The sequence below is a fragment of the Brassica rapa genome, chromosome A06, assembly GCF_000309985.2.
Source record: "Brassica rapa cultivar Chiifu-401-42 chromosome A06, CAAS_Brap_v3.01, whole genome shotgun sequence".
In the NCBI taxonomy this organism is placed as follows: domain Eukaryota; kingdom Viridiplantae; phylum Streptophyta; class Magnoliopsida; order Brassicales; family Brassicaceae; genus Brassica; species Brassica rapa.
The window spans coordinates 12,135,345-12,151,185 of record NC_024800.2 but is presented as its reverse complement, the minus strand read 5'-3'; the positions used below and the strand labels follow the sequence as shown (position 1 = coordinate 12,151,185).

The 15,841-nt window shown below is 28.5% G+C and overlaps 3 protein-coding genes across 3 annotated transcripts in view; 1 reads left to right on the top strand and 2 right to left on the bottom strand.

Annotated features, from left to right (window-relative positions):
* LOC103873306 overlaps window positions 1-15,841 on the top strand; it is a 728,778-nt gene that overhangs the window by 346,145 nt on the left and 366,792 nt on the right. The gene's annotated exons all lie outside the window — the stretch shown is intronic.
* LOC103873451 lies at window positions 72-4,243 on the bottom strand. The gene is made up of 10 exons (XM_033273462.1): window positions 4,106-4,243; window positions 3,732-3,996; window positions 3,543-3,639; window positions 3,335-3,453; window positions 3,169-3,253; window positions 2,943-3,072; window positions 2,690-2,883; window positions 2,463-2,586; window positions 2,156-2,372; window positions 72-343 (listed from the first exon to the last, which is right to left on the bottom strand). Exons 1-10 carry the CDS (start codon window positions 4,241-4,243, stop codon window positions 72-74), a joined length of 1,641 nt encoding a protein of 546 aa, XP_033129353.1.
* On the bottom strand, window positions 8,119-9,137 carry LOC103873450. Its single transcript, XM_033273461.1, has 2 exons — window positions 9,129-9,137; window positions 8,119-8,487 (listed from the first exon to the last, which is right to left on the bottom strand). The coding sequence occupies exons 1-2, from the start codon at window positions 9,135-9,137 to the stop codon at window positions 8,119-8,121; spliced, it is 378 nt and encodes a 125-aa protein (XP_033129352.1).

The following is a 15,841-nucleotide window of genomic DNA, read 5'->3' as shown; positions in this document are numbered from 1 at the left end:
AGTTGTAGTCCGGATCACCTTCATCTAAGTACTCTACAAAAATCAAATATCAAAATAGAAACATGCTTAAATTAGACGAAGATGAACACGAAATGTGTTAATGAATCAAGAAAACACACAGAATCAATACCGTTTTCACTAAAACACTTTTGGTTAGGAGGTTTTGGCGCCTTTACAACACCAACAATGTGATCTGAATTAGGTGCCACTCTCTCACTATTGTTTGGCTCAACCTCTGGCTCATAATCCATAGGATCATCTAAATCAGAATCCCCATTTTCAGTATCAGTATTCTCTAGAGAAGAACATTCAAAAACTTGCTGGCTATCTGTATCAATGAACCCTGATAAAAAAAAATTCAATTATTTGTAAGTACCAAAAAGCATAAAAAACCGTACTCTTGATAAAAGATTGGCTACCTCCAAACAAATCAGTTCCGACTAATCCATCTTCTTCTTGTATGGACTGAGCTGATGCATCAAATGTAGATGACGATGATATGCATTTTTTTTCCTCAGATGTGCTATATTAGTAATGTCTTTCAATACATTACTTGAACTTCTGGTTTGATGGCATCCCTTAGTTTTCATAGATTCAAAACTCCTCTTTTGTAGATCCTCTGTAATAATATTAAAGAAAGTTGAAATGAGTTTGAAAAATGAACAGGTTAGAGCATATATACAGATATAACCCAAACAAACACTTACTTGATAATGAGGTCAAGCAACTGCTTAACACTGGGGTGTCATTCACTTGGTCTTTTATCTTTTCGAGACCTTAGAAACATTAGAAATTTAAATACATTTTATAGAACTACCAAATTGTACATGATGACACGTTAATAGGTCATTTTAGATGAATCACTTACCAAGGATACATCTTCTTTTATTTAAAGGTGTTTGTGGTGAAAGCTTGCGTATTTGTTGATATGGAGGAATAGTGTAGTTTGGAACATGTTGATTCTCAATAGTTTCGAAGGGTCTAAAGTAAATTGAAGACAACGGAATCGGCTGGATTGAGATGGGATTAGAAAACCTCTGAATCTCTTCAAGGTTAGGCATATCACTGCATGATGCGGTTTTGTTTTTTTTGGCAGTGTCAATTCCTTCATGGACGTTTCCTCTCTTACGATTCATCAGTTGAGTGTTTGGATCAAGGAATGTTCCTTGTACGACCACAAGGAAGAAAAAATCGTGGGAAGAATGGGAAAGCAACAGATTAGATTTGCATATATTGAGGTAATCTCCTAATTTTCGGGGTGTAATTTAAGATTGACAATATATACTTAGCTTAAAGTTAGGATAATAGTTATAATTAGGAAGTTTAATTAGTAATTGTTATTTCTATACATCTGTAACATTAATTGGGGTTTGTATGACATTTATATAGATTCCTACTCTGACTGCATGATCCTTGATATTGCTTTTGTTAGTAAAAATACAGATGCATGAGTCACAAAGATGGAGCAGATTCGAACATTCATACTCTTTAAGACAGATACACTATTCTAAACAATGTAATTCTTTTGTCAGTTTGAGACATTTAGATTTACGCAAGTTAGTATAGTTTTACTTTAGAACTATAAGAGTTGATTGGTTAGTTAGGTTGTTGTGTGAACTGAATACGATTGTTTTGATTAGTAATTAGTCATTAAATTATATTAGTTTAAATTAAACTTTGAAACATAACCTAAAAATATAAGATGAATCTAATATATCTCATCGTTTTAATGCAATCCACATAAAAACCCAACTTATTATTAAATATAGGAAATTCAAATAACACAAAAAACTAAAAAAAAAACAAAGCCTCAAATAGAAAGTATGGAATAAATCAAAGCATAACAACTTGAAAATAGGGAAAGGAGTTCGATATCGGAAAGAAACTTCTCAGATCTTCAGCCTAATCACTCTTGTTCTTCTCTTGTTTGATGATCTTGATGCATTGTTTCTTAGAAGAAGATGTTAGGTCCTGTAGGTCGTAATTATCTTCCTTGCGCTTTGTTATAGGAGTTGGACACTCATCAGATGAAATTTGGTCCAACATCATGGCCTAAATCCATTTAAAATTTTAGGTTTTGTTAGAAACTATGATAACACACACAGTAATAAAAACATGTAAGGCAAACACTTAATAAATAAAAAAATATACTTACTGATCCAGATGACATGGTGGAAGAAGTAGTGACCATAATCAGAATTAGATTGAGAGTCAGTCTCGATAGTAAGAACTTTATCTCCAGAACAAATCTCTAAAACAACAAAAGTGTCTGAACCATTTGTGACATTGTCTGAGGTTATGGAAATACCAAAACAGAAAGACTTTCCAACCAAACTAAGAATAGGTTCTGGTAGTATCTCTGGATCTTCAATCTGATAGAAAGAAGAAATATAAGGAGTTAAATCTTAACTATTATCGTAAGAAAAAGTAACTGCAAAACACAAATTCATATAAAAATATACCTCCTCATAAGAGCCATCCCATAATTCTTCAGCATCCACTGCAACGATAGACTTACCAACAGAGCCTAGCAACATCAAATTACATGTTGCAGAGTCATCTTTGACAACCAAATGTAGCTTGAATCTATTAAAAAAAAAAACAAAAACTCAGGATATAGAAATAATAATTGGATAAAATAATATACGTAAACTCACAAGAATTAGTTTATGTAAATATCACAACTTACTTGGGTCCAACCGTATTGATATTTGAACGACAATGTTCACAACGAAACAAAGGCTTATCTTTCTTTGTCATCCTTCCATAATCCACATTAGGAATCTTGTTGACACGTTTTTGGTGTCGGTTACAACCAATGTAGAACCAAGACCAATTTGTATCTATTGCTTCAATAGTACATATGATTTTGCAAATCTCCACCTAAACATTTTATAAAATTAAAAACGATTTGTTCTACAATGCTCATAACCAAAATGTACCTGAGTGGACTCAGCGGCTTCTGAAATTGTTTTGATCTCAGCATCATTCCAGTTGTATAAATGCTTTTTACCATCCTTCTTTCCAGATGGTTTTTGGACCAGAGCAACAGAGAGATCGTCATTTGTCAGCCTTAAATGCATTAAGATCAGTAAAATTTAGACATTTTAAAAATTATATATAAAAGATACACATGTAATAATATATAAATCATAAGAAAAGAAAAACCTTTCAGTTAAATGGGTAAGTTCAGGGATCATCGGATCCAGGAACAGACGTGAAGCATCAAAAGCATTAGTGATTTGCAGCTCTCCTATTAAGCATTAAACATAAGCTTTGAATCCGAACAAAAAACAAATTAATCAACTATTGTTATAAGAGTCAAAACAAATACCTCTAAATTCCTTGATTTTTGCAAACCTGATCAAACAAATAATTGTTTGATCTTTGCCAGCAAACGGTTCAAGTTGCTCGGCATATGTTCCCCAGAGACAGCATGCTAGATTGTTTCCTCTGACGAAATCAAAACATGTTCTTTAGTAAACGAAGCAAGCAAAATAAAGTGTATAAGCTAATGAAAACAAAGTGTTCTGAAAACAAACTCTGCATCAACTAAGCGAAACTGAACCCTCTTTCTGTCTTCGCCAGACACTTGAACAGTCTGGACATCACCAAGTTCATGAATTCTTCCTATAACATCTGTAAGAAAAAAAAAGAAACATATGTAACGACTTATATCAACTAACAGACACGATTTTAAACAATGTGAATATAACAGAAAGTGAGATTACCTATGAGGAAAGCTTGCTTTTTTGTTCCATTTTCAATTTCTTCATAATTAGCAAGAGATAGGAAAATTCTATCATCAGCTAAATCTGATCTTGACAGCACAGCGTCTTCTGCTATAACCATCTTGTATTTGTAGTTGGTAGTTCGATATTGACCACCAGCCGGAGTGACGGTAACATGTTCAATAACCCCCCATGAATCTATAGGTAAGACACGTTGAATCCGTTGCATGAGAGATCGTTTGCTAGTAGCATGGATCTTGTTACCCTAAGAAAAACACAGTCATATTAGATAGATTTTAGACATTAGTAATAAGGTGAAAAAAATAAACGTGTATAACAAAACTTACCCATTGATCTGCTATAACAAAACTTACCCATTGATCTGCTAAGACCATCTCGAAAGTATCACCTGCAAAAGGTGTATTTTGCTTCCATGAATGTAAACATTTCACTTGAATTCTCCAGTTGTCTTTGAATGGCCTGAGTTTTGTGAGAGGAACAAATGTCGTCATTTTAGACATAATGAGGTTTTGTGTTTTCTTTGATATGATTTGGAGAATATATGATTAGATATATATAGTTGTGATAGCAAATGGGATCCTGTTAGGTTAATTCGTAATAATTATATGGTAAATCAAGGTAGTTATAATTTAAACGCAGAATCAATGGTAAAATCTTTGTAAAATTATTTAATGTAGATTAATTATTTTTTATCTAATAGGGAAAAGAGAATATTAGATTTTTAGAGATATGGATTACTTGGTTGGCAAGTTGTTTGAAAGATAATTAATGTGATTGCGTTAGTTATTTGATCTCTTTTTAAATACTGACTAACACTAAATTAGGAAACAAATATTCTTTGTTGATTTGTTTTTGAATAATCGTAAATTTAGGAGTCAATTTTGGAATATTTTGTAATATGGAAGGAAGGAAATTTAATTAGCTACGATTTTCTATGTGAAAAATCTTAGCTAATACGACATTTAAGGAGCATCTTTTACATATATACAAAATATACCAAATTGAAATAGGCATGTCTCTGTTGCGATTATCAAATTGCATCATACTTCGGGAACCAAAATCTATACATTGGGTTATTGATTTTTTGTGTTCGGTATAAAATTGAATCATACTTCTGGAACCAAAATTTAAATATACCAATCTGGTACGTTTTGATATGAAAGACATTATATATATGTTCAATCGATTGGTTTGCTCAGGGTAAGCAGATTTTTAAACATTGGGTTATTGATTTTTTGTGTTCGGTTTGCAAAACACTTAATTTAACATTGATTTGGGCCATATAAATTTTGTAAGCCCATAACTATAGTATTACGGGAAGGCAAAAATATTTTAGGAGTAAAAAAAATAAGTCAAACGACAGAGTTTAAGTATAGTAGCATAGGGATGTAATTTTTGTGCAACTTTAAGGAGTAAGTATTATTTGTACTTCTGCCTTAATAGTTTAGATTCACAACTACAATAACCCTAGCAAATATTGAGATGAAACCAAAACTTTGTCCATAACCCCGCGCTTGTATGGGGGCAATGTCTCTAGTAATAACAATAAGAAAGTCTTTCAATTATTAATTCCCCTAAAATTTAGGAACAAAACCATTCTAAAATCTGGAAACAGTAAAAGGTTTGAATTATGAAAGTATTATAGTATGAGATCCGAAGATTAAACGTTAAACCCGACCCAGACACTGAGCCGGACAACTTATCGGATCGTTGGGTCGTTGGATCGACTGCGGGTGAACTGCGGGTTAATAAATGAATTAAGTTTATTATATAATAATATATTAGCTATGAAAAAATATATAAACTAAATTTTAATATTTTCTAAATGTTTTTAAAACATAAAATAATAGTTTGGAGAAGTATATAGTTTATGTTTAAAAACATTTAGAAAATACTTAACTTTAGTTTCTATATTTTTATTTTTATTTGACATACAAATTATCAAAAAATAGTGACTATTTAAAATTTTCTGTAACAAGGTAAGAGTTATGACATCTAAAAAAAATAAGACATAAATTTCATAAATATTTAAATGTCTAATGTTAATAATAAATTAAACTTCAAATCCAAAATAAACCAAAAATGAAAGATCATTGTAATAAATAGTCAATAACAAAAATAAACTAACAACCAAATCACATCAACTAATTTTGGTTATATTGATGACAAAAAAAAATTGGTTCTCTCTACCGTTGTTCATTTCATTTTCTTCAGGTAGCATAGTAAAATCTTCATCAAAATCTAAAAATCAAGAAAATGAAAATGAAAAGGAAAACTGTTTTTTTTGTCATCACTTAACTTCTTAATTGGAAACTTAAAATATAAAACACAATTTTTTTAAAAAAAGCAAAAGTTATTTATTGGTTCAACTGTCGGTTTAGTGTTTTTTTGCTGGTTTTTACGAGTTTCTAAATATTGGGTTTTTCGGAAAACTCAAACCGGATTTTTTTGGGTCGCCGGATTTACCCATTCAACCGTGTGTCCGGGTCGGGTTTCAAAACACTGATCAAACGGTTTTTTATTGTTATTAATATTGTGCAGACAATACTGGTAATACATTTTTTACTTGCATAGCTATCTTATTAAAAGAGAAGTACAAATATAAACTCACCCTTAAAACAACTACTTATTTACAAGTCTATGCCACCAAAGTAATTAATAAACTTATTTTAAGCTTTTCTTTTTCGTAATTTAAATTTCACTGCAAAAAATACTTTATCTTAACTTTCTGTATTTATTATTTCTTCCTAATTTATATTTCACTACAAAAATTACCTAATCATAACTTTCTGTATTTATTGTCTTTTTATCAATTAAAACAACCATAAAACATTCATATCTCTCTATTATTTTATGGTTTTAGTACAAATCTTTATTCTATTACTTTAGTATAAATCTCTCATTATTTTATTTTTATTTAGTTATTTTTGTCATTGAATTTAGTCAAATAAACTTATATAAACCCGACATATATTTATATATAATTTATTTAGAATGTGGACGGGTGTGTCATTATTTAATAAACATGAAAAATGTGGTATAACCTTAAACTTAAAAAAAACTAATTAACTTACATAACGTAAAATAAAAAAAAGTAAACCGATTTAGGTATCCATTTACTAAATTTTGAACATAATATTTTAAAGTTATGTAGTTATATTTCTTATTATTTAATAGTAATAAGTATAAAGTAAAGTTTAAAAGTTACATAAAGTAATCATTTATATATCATATTTAGTAGAATTTAGTCCTTTAATATATTATTGGCAGTATATTTTCATATATGTATTAGTTCACTGAAAATCAAATACCGTAAATTTATATGATGATAAATGAGGATATGATTGACTGTAAAAAAATAAAATATAATCACTCAATGTAATAGATAAAATTATAATATTTAAAATGTCATATTAAATAATTATGTTGTACATGTAGATTGTAAAAATATATTATACGATTTACACAAAACAAAAATTTACTTATTTAAAAATAAAAACAAATATCCACGCCGCACAGATCAATTTCTAGTAACAATTATATGGCAAGACTTGTCTGAAGCCGTTTAAGTGAATGCTTGATTCGGGACATTGTCAAAACTCAGGCAGGACTCAGTGTTAACCAGGCCCGCCTTAAAAAATTAATGGACCCTGTACATATATTTTTTTTCTTTCCAGATAGTAATTGATAGTCAATTTAAAAATCTGACCCTTAAAATGTAAGAATTTCAAAATTGAGAGCCCTAAAACGGTAAAGAAAATTGAACCACAGATGTGGGCACTGCCAGCACACCTATAGAGCCGACACTGGTGTTAACACATTAGTTAGTGTCAAATTGGCATGGTTAGTTCGTCTCATATTGTTATATCCTCACGGTAGAGATAGTTCGTGTACGAATCAGCCATTCCCCTCCCCCTCCACCTCTTTCTTTCTCCTAAAAAAGTTATTTACAGAAATGAAAAAAGGATTAATTCTCAAGGATATCCCGCCAATCTGACAGAGTTTGATCTATATGGGGAAAAAAAAAAAACGCCTCTCTTCGTAACCTCTTTTGCTAATGAAATCGCCTTGATATTTTTGTTCCTGGAAATGTGAAACAGGCTCACGCTCTAAATTTTTTCATATAACTTCTGCAACATTTCAATCTCTAAAACAAATGTCTGGCCAAATTTATCTGATTTGTAATCATGTCCACTAGGTCTGGCAAATCATCTCTTATTTTTAATAATAAAGTAATAAACAGATTAATCTACAAATAAAGAAAACCCAAAAGCCCAGAAGATCCTACAACCCTGAAACTAAATAAAGAGAGACGGAAAAGTGTTTCACAACAACTATTAATTTCAGGCTGATCCAAAGACAGAGACTAAAGAGTATAATAGTCAATGTAAGAGTCGATGTCAATGTCAGAGTGGATGTCGACGCCACCAGAGGGATAATCAAAACCACATCCATAAGCCCATGGATTATTATCTTTATCATCGTCATCATGATCGTCATCGTCAACATGTTTATCACCATCATGACCATCATCGTCGTTGGCATCACTTTTTTCACCATAGGCACCGCTGGTTTGAGAAACAACTGCCTCTCTTGCAAGTTTATAAACAAACTTAATATCGTTTCGGGCAACGAGAGTAGCTTCGCTAGAATCAAATTTTTTTCTAAGGCGTCCGACTTCTTCGGCAAGTACTTGGAGAACACCTTTCTCCTTAGGGTTACTTCTACCGGTTATCTGCCATAAAAGTAAGAGTCAACAAGATATATTTAGCTTTCTTTGAAATTCTCAGGAGGACCGCAACTGTGAAACATTAGTCTTGTGGCTTCTAAAACTTTAAAGGTTATATATATATAAACTCCTAAATCATATACAAAATTTTTATCAAAATTCTTACTAAATATTTATAATTCCACATTAGTTATTAACCATTAACGCCACCTGATAAAATTCCTTTTGAAGATCTTCATGAAAGTGTTCATAAAAGTCTGTTTTTTTGTTCATTAAGTTGCTTTTCACAATAATAACAAGCCACAAACTAGTTACTAACCACATGGTTAAGTACAATAAAATATTTTTTGTTTTTGTCAACTTATAAAATATTTTTTTTTTGCTAAAAAAGCAAACTAGACAAAGCTTAAATCATGCTAATAATACAATCAAATGGTTAATTAGGACTCCTTCCAATAAAGTAACAATAAATTTACTAATAGGAGAATATAAACTATATCTCAGAATATTATTCGACTAGTTAAGAACTAATACAGTTTCAACAATTGCTGCAAATGTTAAAAAGCTACTGAATAAACATGTAAACCCATCCTTTAGTCTCATAAATTATCTCCTAAACATTCGAAGTGATTTGTATGTATCATTACCACATTCATTTTCAGCATTGAAATAATTGTGACATGTACAATTTTCCTTAAGAAGATTTATATTTTGGCAATATTTTGGTAAATATGGTAATAACTATTAACTCTTATCACTAATGTAAATTTTCTATAGAGATATTTTTTTGACATGAATATTGAAATATATTAATATCTAAGAACTCATATATCACCACTAAATTAATATATATATTTATATATCACATTAATAAAAAAACTAAACATAATTAAAAATATATTTCGTACATCAACTTATATATCATATTTTGTATAGATATATACATTTTTAAAAACTTAACTGTAAGTGTGTATTAACAAATACTAAACTAAAGCAACACTAATCAGATAATTATTTTGATAGTTAAATTCTTAAAATTTATTTAAATTTACGGTTCATTTTTTTTTTGACAACAAAAGTATCTACAGACTCATGTGGAAAATTTATGGTTCATTAGATAATTAAAATTTTGATTTTACTAGTTTAAAATATTTAACTAAAATAAAAAAAAATCCGAAGTTTATTAAAATTTATATATTTAGGTATAACATATTTAAAAATAGATGAATAGAGATATCCTACTATATAAAAGGGAATAAATTCAAGGCTTTTGGGAGTATCCACCTCAGCCAAAATATTCCCATCCAAAAAGAATTAGAAATAAATGTCATTTAGAAGATAATTAACTAACATACGGCTTTTGATATTTCTAGAAATTTCAAATTTATAACTGCTAATTTATTAATATAATCATATATCTATATTGAATTATGTTATATTTTTAATCGTTAGACTTCAAGGGTAAATAAATTAATCCTAATATATAAAAGGGAATAAATTCAAGGCTTTTGGGAGTATCCACCTCAGCCAAAATATTCTCATCCAAAGAGAATTAGAAATAAATGTCATTTAGAAGATAATTAACTAACATACGGCTTTTGATATTTATAGAAATTTCAAATTTGTAACTGCTAATTTATTAATAGAATCATATATCTATATTGAATTATGTTATATTTTTAATCGTTAGACTTCAAGGGTAAATAAATTAATAGTTTATAATATATATAGTTTATAACTTTATATTGTAGTTATAAATAAAGAGAAAATAACCGGGGAGGGTGCATAAGTTCATGTAAAATTATGTAATTAAAATGATAAAATGATGAGTATGATGAGGTGAATCTAAGAAAATTTGTTGTACAAATTATGGTACTTTCTTCGTCCATTATAATGATTTAAAATAAAATATATATTCACATAAATAAGTCAATATTTGTTGGTTTTTTTTTGTAAGATGTTAAGATTATCATTTTCTGAAAGGTTACACTGTTGTTTTTAAACAACTTATTACAGCAAGGAAACAAAAACAACCAACAACAACTCAAGGTAAAAAAAATCCTTAAGGAGATCTTATATAAGAAATATAAAAAGAAGTAGAGAAGAGGAGAAAGAAGAATTTGCCGGGTAAGAGAGGAGACGGTCACGCATCATACGGTCGAGAGAGGCAAGGATGACTGATGTAGGTGAGGAGACAGCTGTGAACACACGAGCATTACGCTCTTTCCACAGCAGGTATATGGCAGACTGAAAGTAGAACTTGATGACTGGAGTAGCATGCGCATCTGCGTTGACGCGAGGTTAACTGATCCAGGCTGAAACATAGTGTAGATCAGCCGAAGAAGAAATCCAAACTTTAGCAGCAAAAGGCTCCCATATCAAACGAGAGAAAGAACACTCAAAGAAGAGATGATGGTGAGTCTCTATTTCCAGATTACAAAGGACGCACGTTCCGGAGACATTTAACCCCCAACGCCTCAAGCGATCCTTGGTTGGCAGTCTTCTCCGCAAAGCCAGCCATGATATAAACTTATTACGTTGAATATGTTCCTTGAACCAAATAGTCTTGTGCCAATATTTATTGTTGATAGTGTTTATATTCTTTTCTGACATTAGTATCCATATTTTTTAGTAAACTGATCCAAAGAGATTTGTTTGTGGAGCTAACCAAACAAGGATTATAGTGTTTACTTTGGAAAAAATAATAGGTTGAATGATAGATGGCGTGCGTGCTTTTTCACATGGAAATCTGCACATATATTAAAATTATAAGATTTGAATCATAGAGAAAATATAGTGTATATGACTGAAGTTGGTCTATTCTGAAACTAAAGATGGCTTAAATTTTTCTTTGTCAAAATGCATAGATGTGAATCTTATATGAATATAGTTCTCCATTGCTTATAGCAGTGTAATAAACTCCGTGTGTAAAGGAGAAAAAATGTTATATAAGTGAAAACAAAAATTATGATTTTTTTTCTTGTGCCTATAAGCTCTTCGCAATTTGAAGAAGAAATAACATATTGTGTGAAAATCTTTGGCTCGGTCAAATTTTATCCAGTTGTTTATAAAAGTGTTGTTATCTGATTCATGTAGTTTTTCAGTGTTGATTTAAAAGCCCAAAAAAACCCATTTATACTGACTTTTTTGATATTTTTTTCTGTGATTTAAATTTAAAAAGAGATAATACTTTCGATAAGTTATGTAAACTCAGAACAAGTATTTAGCTTTAGAAAGCATTTACAAGTTTCAAACTTATAATATATACATATATAATGTTTAAAATTATGCATAAAAACCTGTGTAAAATGTGTCTGAATATGTTTCTCTTCTTTAATGTGTTAATCGTACTATATATAACATTATTTTAAAATTTCAAAAAGTTTATGTCACATACAAAAAACCATCAATAAAAAATATAATTCTCTATCTACAACAAGAAAAATGAAAAATTATAAATATATAAATTTAAATTAAGAAAAACTAACAATGGAAAAACAAGAAGTTAATGTAAAAGAAAAAAACCGACAAATAATATTATAAATAAAATAAGTTTATAAGACACAATCCGCGCGAAGCATGGAAAAAATCTCTAGTATTTATTAAAAGAATCAATAAATACTATATATTAAATAAAAATAATTTTTATAAAAATAATTTTTGCTCTTTAATTTAAATATAAAAATCATAATATCCAAATGTAATAAATTATATGTTGTAAAATAAAAATGATATTTAAAATTATTATTTATGTCCATGTCGCAAGAAAACTAGTAGTTTAAAGTAAAACTAGGTAGTTGTCTGCGATTTTGCGGATACAAATATTGTAGAAAATATGTATTAAAAATATTAAGTAAATTAATTTTTAACTCAAACTAATTTGAAAATAAAAAATCTTAGTACTACATTATTAAATTGTGAGATTTAGTAATAATTCAACAACATTAATCTAATTCTTTAAAATTATTTCTTTTACATAATATGATCAAATAATTAACATTAATCTATTACAAATCTTTCATTGTTCTCCAAAATTAGCTTTGGCGATTTTCTTTCGTTATTATTGGATAATCGACTCTCACATCATACAAATTATTAGTCTAATTATCAATATAAAATCAGTAGTCTCTAAATCATCTCAATTTGTTTTAAGAAAATCACCATTTCTTTTGTATTTTTTCTTTTTTTTTATGAAAGATGAATTCTACCATGAAAATTCGATTTTCATCTCTTCTGGTTTTACAAACTGTATTGTGCATCCATTTGACACACACACACACATATATATATATATGTATGTACAGTGGGTAAGTATAAAAAAATTTAGGTTTGAGTCAATTAGTAAGCTGAATATTTATATTTTATTGTAATAATTATTGATACAAATATATTTCAATTTTTTTATAATTTTTTCTATGTATATTCTGACTTTCTATAATATAATGTACAAAATAACTTTTTAATAGTTATAATTACATCAAATTATCTATATTTAAGATTTGTTGGAAAGTTTCAATGATTTTTGCCTTATATGTGGTTAGTTTTATTTTTATATTTTAATTAAATACGACTAACATAGAAATACGACTAACCAATTAGATCAGCCGTTCGACGTAAAAAAAAATACTACTGACCAATTTAATGAAGAAAATTAATTTTTAACTTTCAACTACGAGTGATTCTTAAGAAATAGTCACCTAAATTACTTTTTATGTTAATGTTTATTTTTTTTTGTCAGCCTTATGTTAATGTTTATTAGATGTTTAATATAACTTTATATAATTTATAAATCCTTCAAAATATTTATGCAGATATAAATAGATTTATAAACCTTTACAAATGATTTTATAATTTTATATATTATTAATTATTTTAGAAACTCTTATAAATGACTTACAACCTCTTATAAGCATTTAAAATTTATGATAAGCCAAGATAAATAATTTTATATATGTTTTTTAACTTTTTTATAAATAATTTATAAAGTATGTATGGATTTTATAAGACAATAATAGTTATTATAATATTTTATATATGAATACAGTTTTTATAAAAGAATGTAAAATTGTTATATATGTTTCTATAAACTGTTTTTCGTTCATTATTTTATATAGTATATAAATATATAAAAAATCGATCAAAAATTTTTACTCTTTCGATAATTTTGATAATTAGTTACAATAAATTATTATTTTTAATATATAGATTATTTAGCAAGTATTATTATTTATTGGTTATAAATTTATTTATTTTTATTTGTAGACCTAATTAAAAACTATTGACCAACTAAATTATAACAATTTGTTTAGCATTTACCAATGATAATAGGAAGTAGAGAAACTTAACACTTACATTTTGGTAAATCTCGCAGTCTTTACAATAAATCACGACGTTTATGATCCCCAAATCGAGCGATTCACTTAATCCACGAATAAGAGCCCTAATTTCAACTTCTCTGCGATGAATCATTTACACTTGATTACAAAAATAACCTTCGGATTATGTTTATGGTAAGTCATTTACACTTGATTACATTCCGATTTCAAAAAAAAAAACGGGGATTTAACTAAGGCAGCATATTAACTCCTTCATAAGAGAGACTTTATGGTATGTTCGAAAATTTGGAAGGGTTTCATTTAAATAAGGCAACACAATAAATGTTTCTTTAAACGTGGTACAACTAAGTTTTTACGGTTTGAATTGGTTATTTTAACTTGTACGAAAGTTCATATCATAACCTGTACGAGTGTTCATATTTAATCTGGCAACAAGTAAACCATGTTTATCAAAAAACTAATATCAAATCGTTTATCATAATGTTCATATCATAACATGTACGAATGTTCATATCAAATCGTTTTATGATATTTTCGATTCAATTCCTCGAAAATCCCTTTCTTATTATTTGAGGAGCATTAGATAAAACTAACTTTTACTTTATGTGTTTATTACATATGTGTCATTTCCTACGTGGCATTACCACAAGCTCTCTCACACCTTATATTCAAAAACTCTTTCTTAACTAGACTAATTACAAAATTTGCCATTACTAATTACATTAAACCTTCCGTATATACTATAAGCTTATTGAGTGACAAAAACATTTATATCTCGCCTACTACTCTTCCATTACAAACGGTTTCATATTTAACTACACAGAGATTTTATTGCCATAAACTGAGATTCTTCATAATTATCGATTTCAATATGGCAATTCGTATAACCTGACTTAAATATTAATGCCTTTCTATATAGTTAGACTACATTAAGCATTATTACCCACGTTCGTACGTATGTATCTCCATATATGCTTATATGCGTGTTGCTATATAACGAATTCGTTATATATGTGTTGTCAATCACAATGTTCACGAATTCGTGTTGCTATATAACGAATTCGCAAAATTTTCTAGATATATACGTACACTTTAAAAAAAAATAACTTAAAACGATCCATTATATAGTATTTTTAAAAGTTAATAATAGTTTCAAATCTCCCCATTGTATGTTAACCATGTTTATCATTTCCATAACTATCAATGCAATTATGTAATCGACGACCATTTTAATAGAGTAGAGATTCAAGGCAACACAATTTAATACATTACCATTTCGGGTGTTCCCATAATATATGAATCAAATTTGAATCGTCAATCGCGTGATCGAATCAATTATTGTCAATGGCAATGTTAGCGTGATAATGACAACAAAATATACGTGAAAAGAGTAGTTTTCTATAGAAGTGATTTAACGGATATTTCATCGTTGTTATTCGAATACGGTTTCACCACGCCAAAGTTATTACGAAAACATGATTGTCCATCTTTGATTTATACATAAATTTTGTACCGGAAGAATTTTTACATTAAATTTGCGTGATTGGATATTCATATTGTTGCCTATTTTATGTAAAAACATATTGCATTGCAATACAAGTAGGCAAGTAGTATATTGAGTATTAATTTGATTACTGAAATATCGAAAGAGTCATTAACTTTCTTATGATTTGTTTTGTCTTAAATTCATAATAAATAATTATAAGTTATTGCACACTATTATACATTTTTTTTCTTTATAATATTTCTAATTTATAAATAAATCAATTACACAACCATAAAAAAACAATTAAGTTTACATTATACATACATGCACAATTTTAAAATTAAAAAAAAAAGCTGTTTTTGATCACTCACCCCGCGCAGGGCGCGGGTATCACTTAGTAACCAATTATTCCCAACACTTAATGCTTCAAAATGTTAAGGAAACACAATTGAATTGTTAACGTATTCAAGGAAACAAAATTCAAAGAATTGAAAGACTTACCTTAATCGATAGGAAATATTTCTGATATATTTTTTGC

Bases quoted from the DNA above. Each gene is read 5' to 3' on its own strand.
- LOC103873451 (XM_033273462.1), bottom strand. From the start codon at position 4,243: ATGACGACATTTGTTCCTCTCACAAAACTCAGGCCATTCAAAGACAAC. The intron at 3,640-3,731 runs GTAATCTCACTT...TTTTTCTTACAG, and splicing joins AAAGCAAGCTTTCCTCATAG to ATGTTATAGGAAGAATTCAT. The intron at 3,073-3,168 runs GTTTTTCTTTTC...AATGCATTTAAG, and splicing joins CTTACCCATTTAACTGAAAG to GCTGACAAATGACGATCTCT.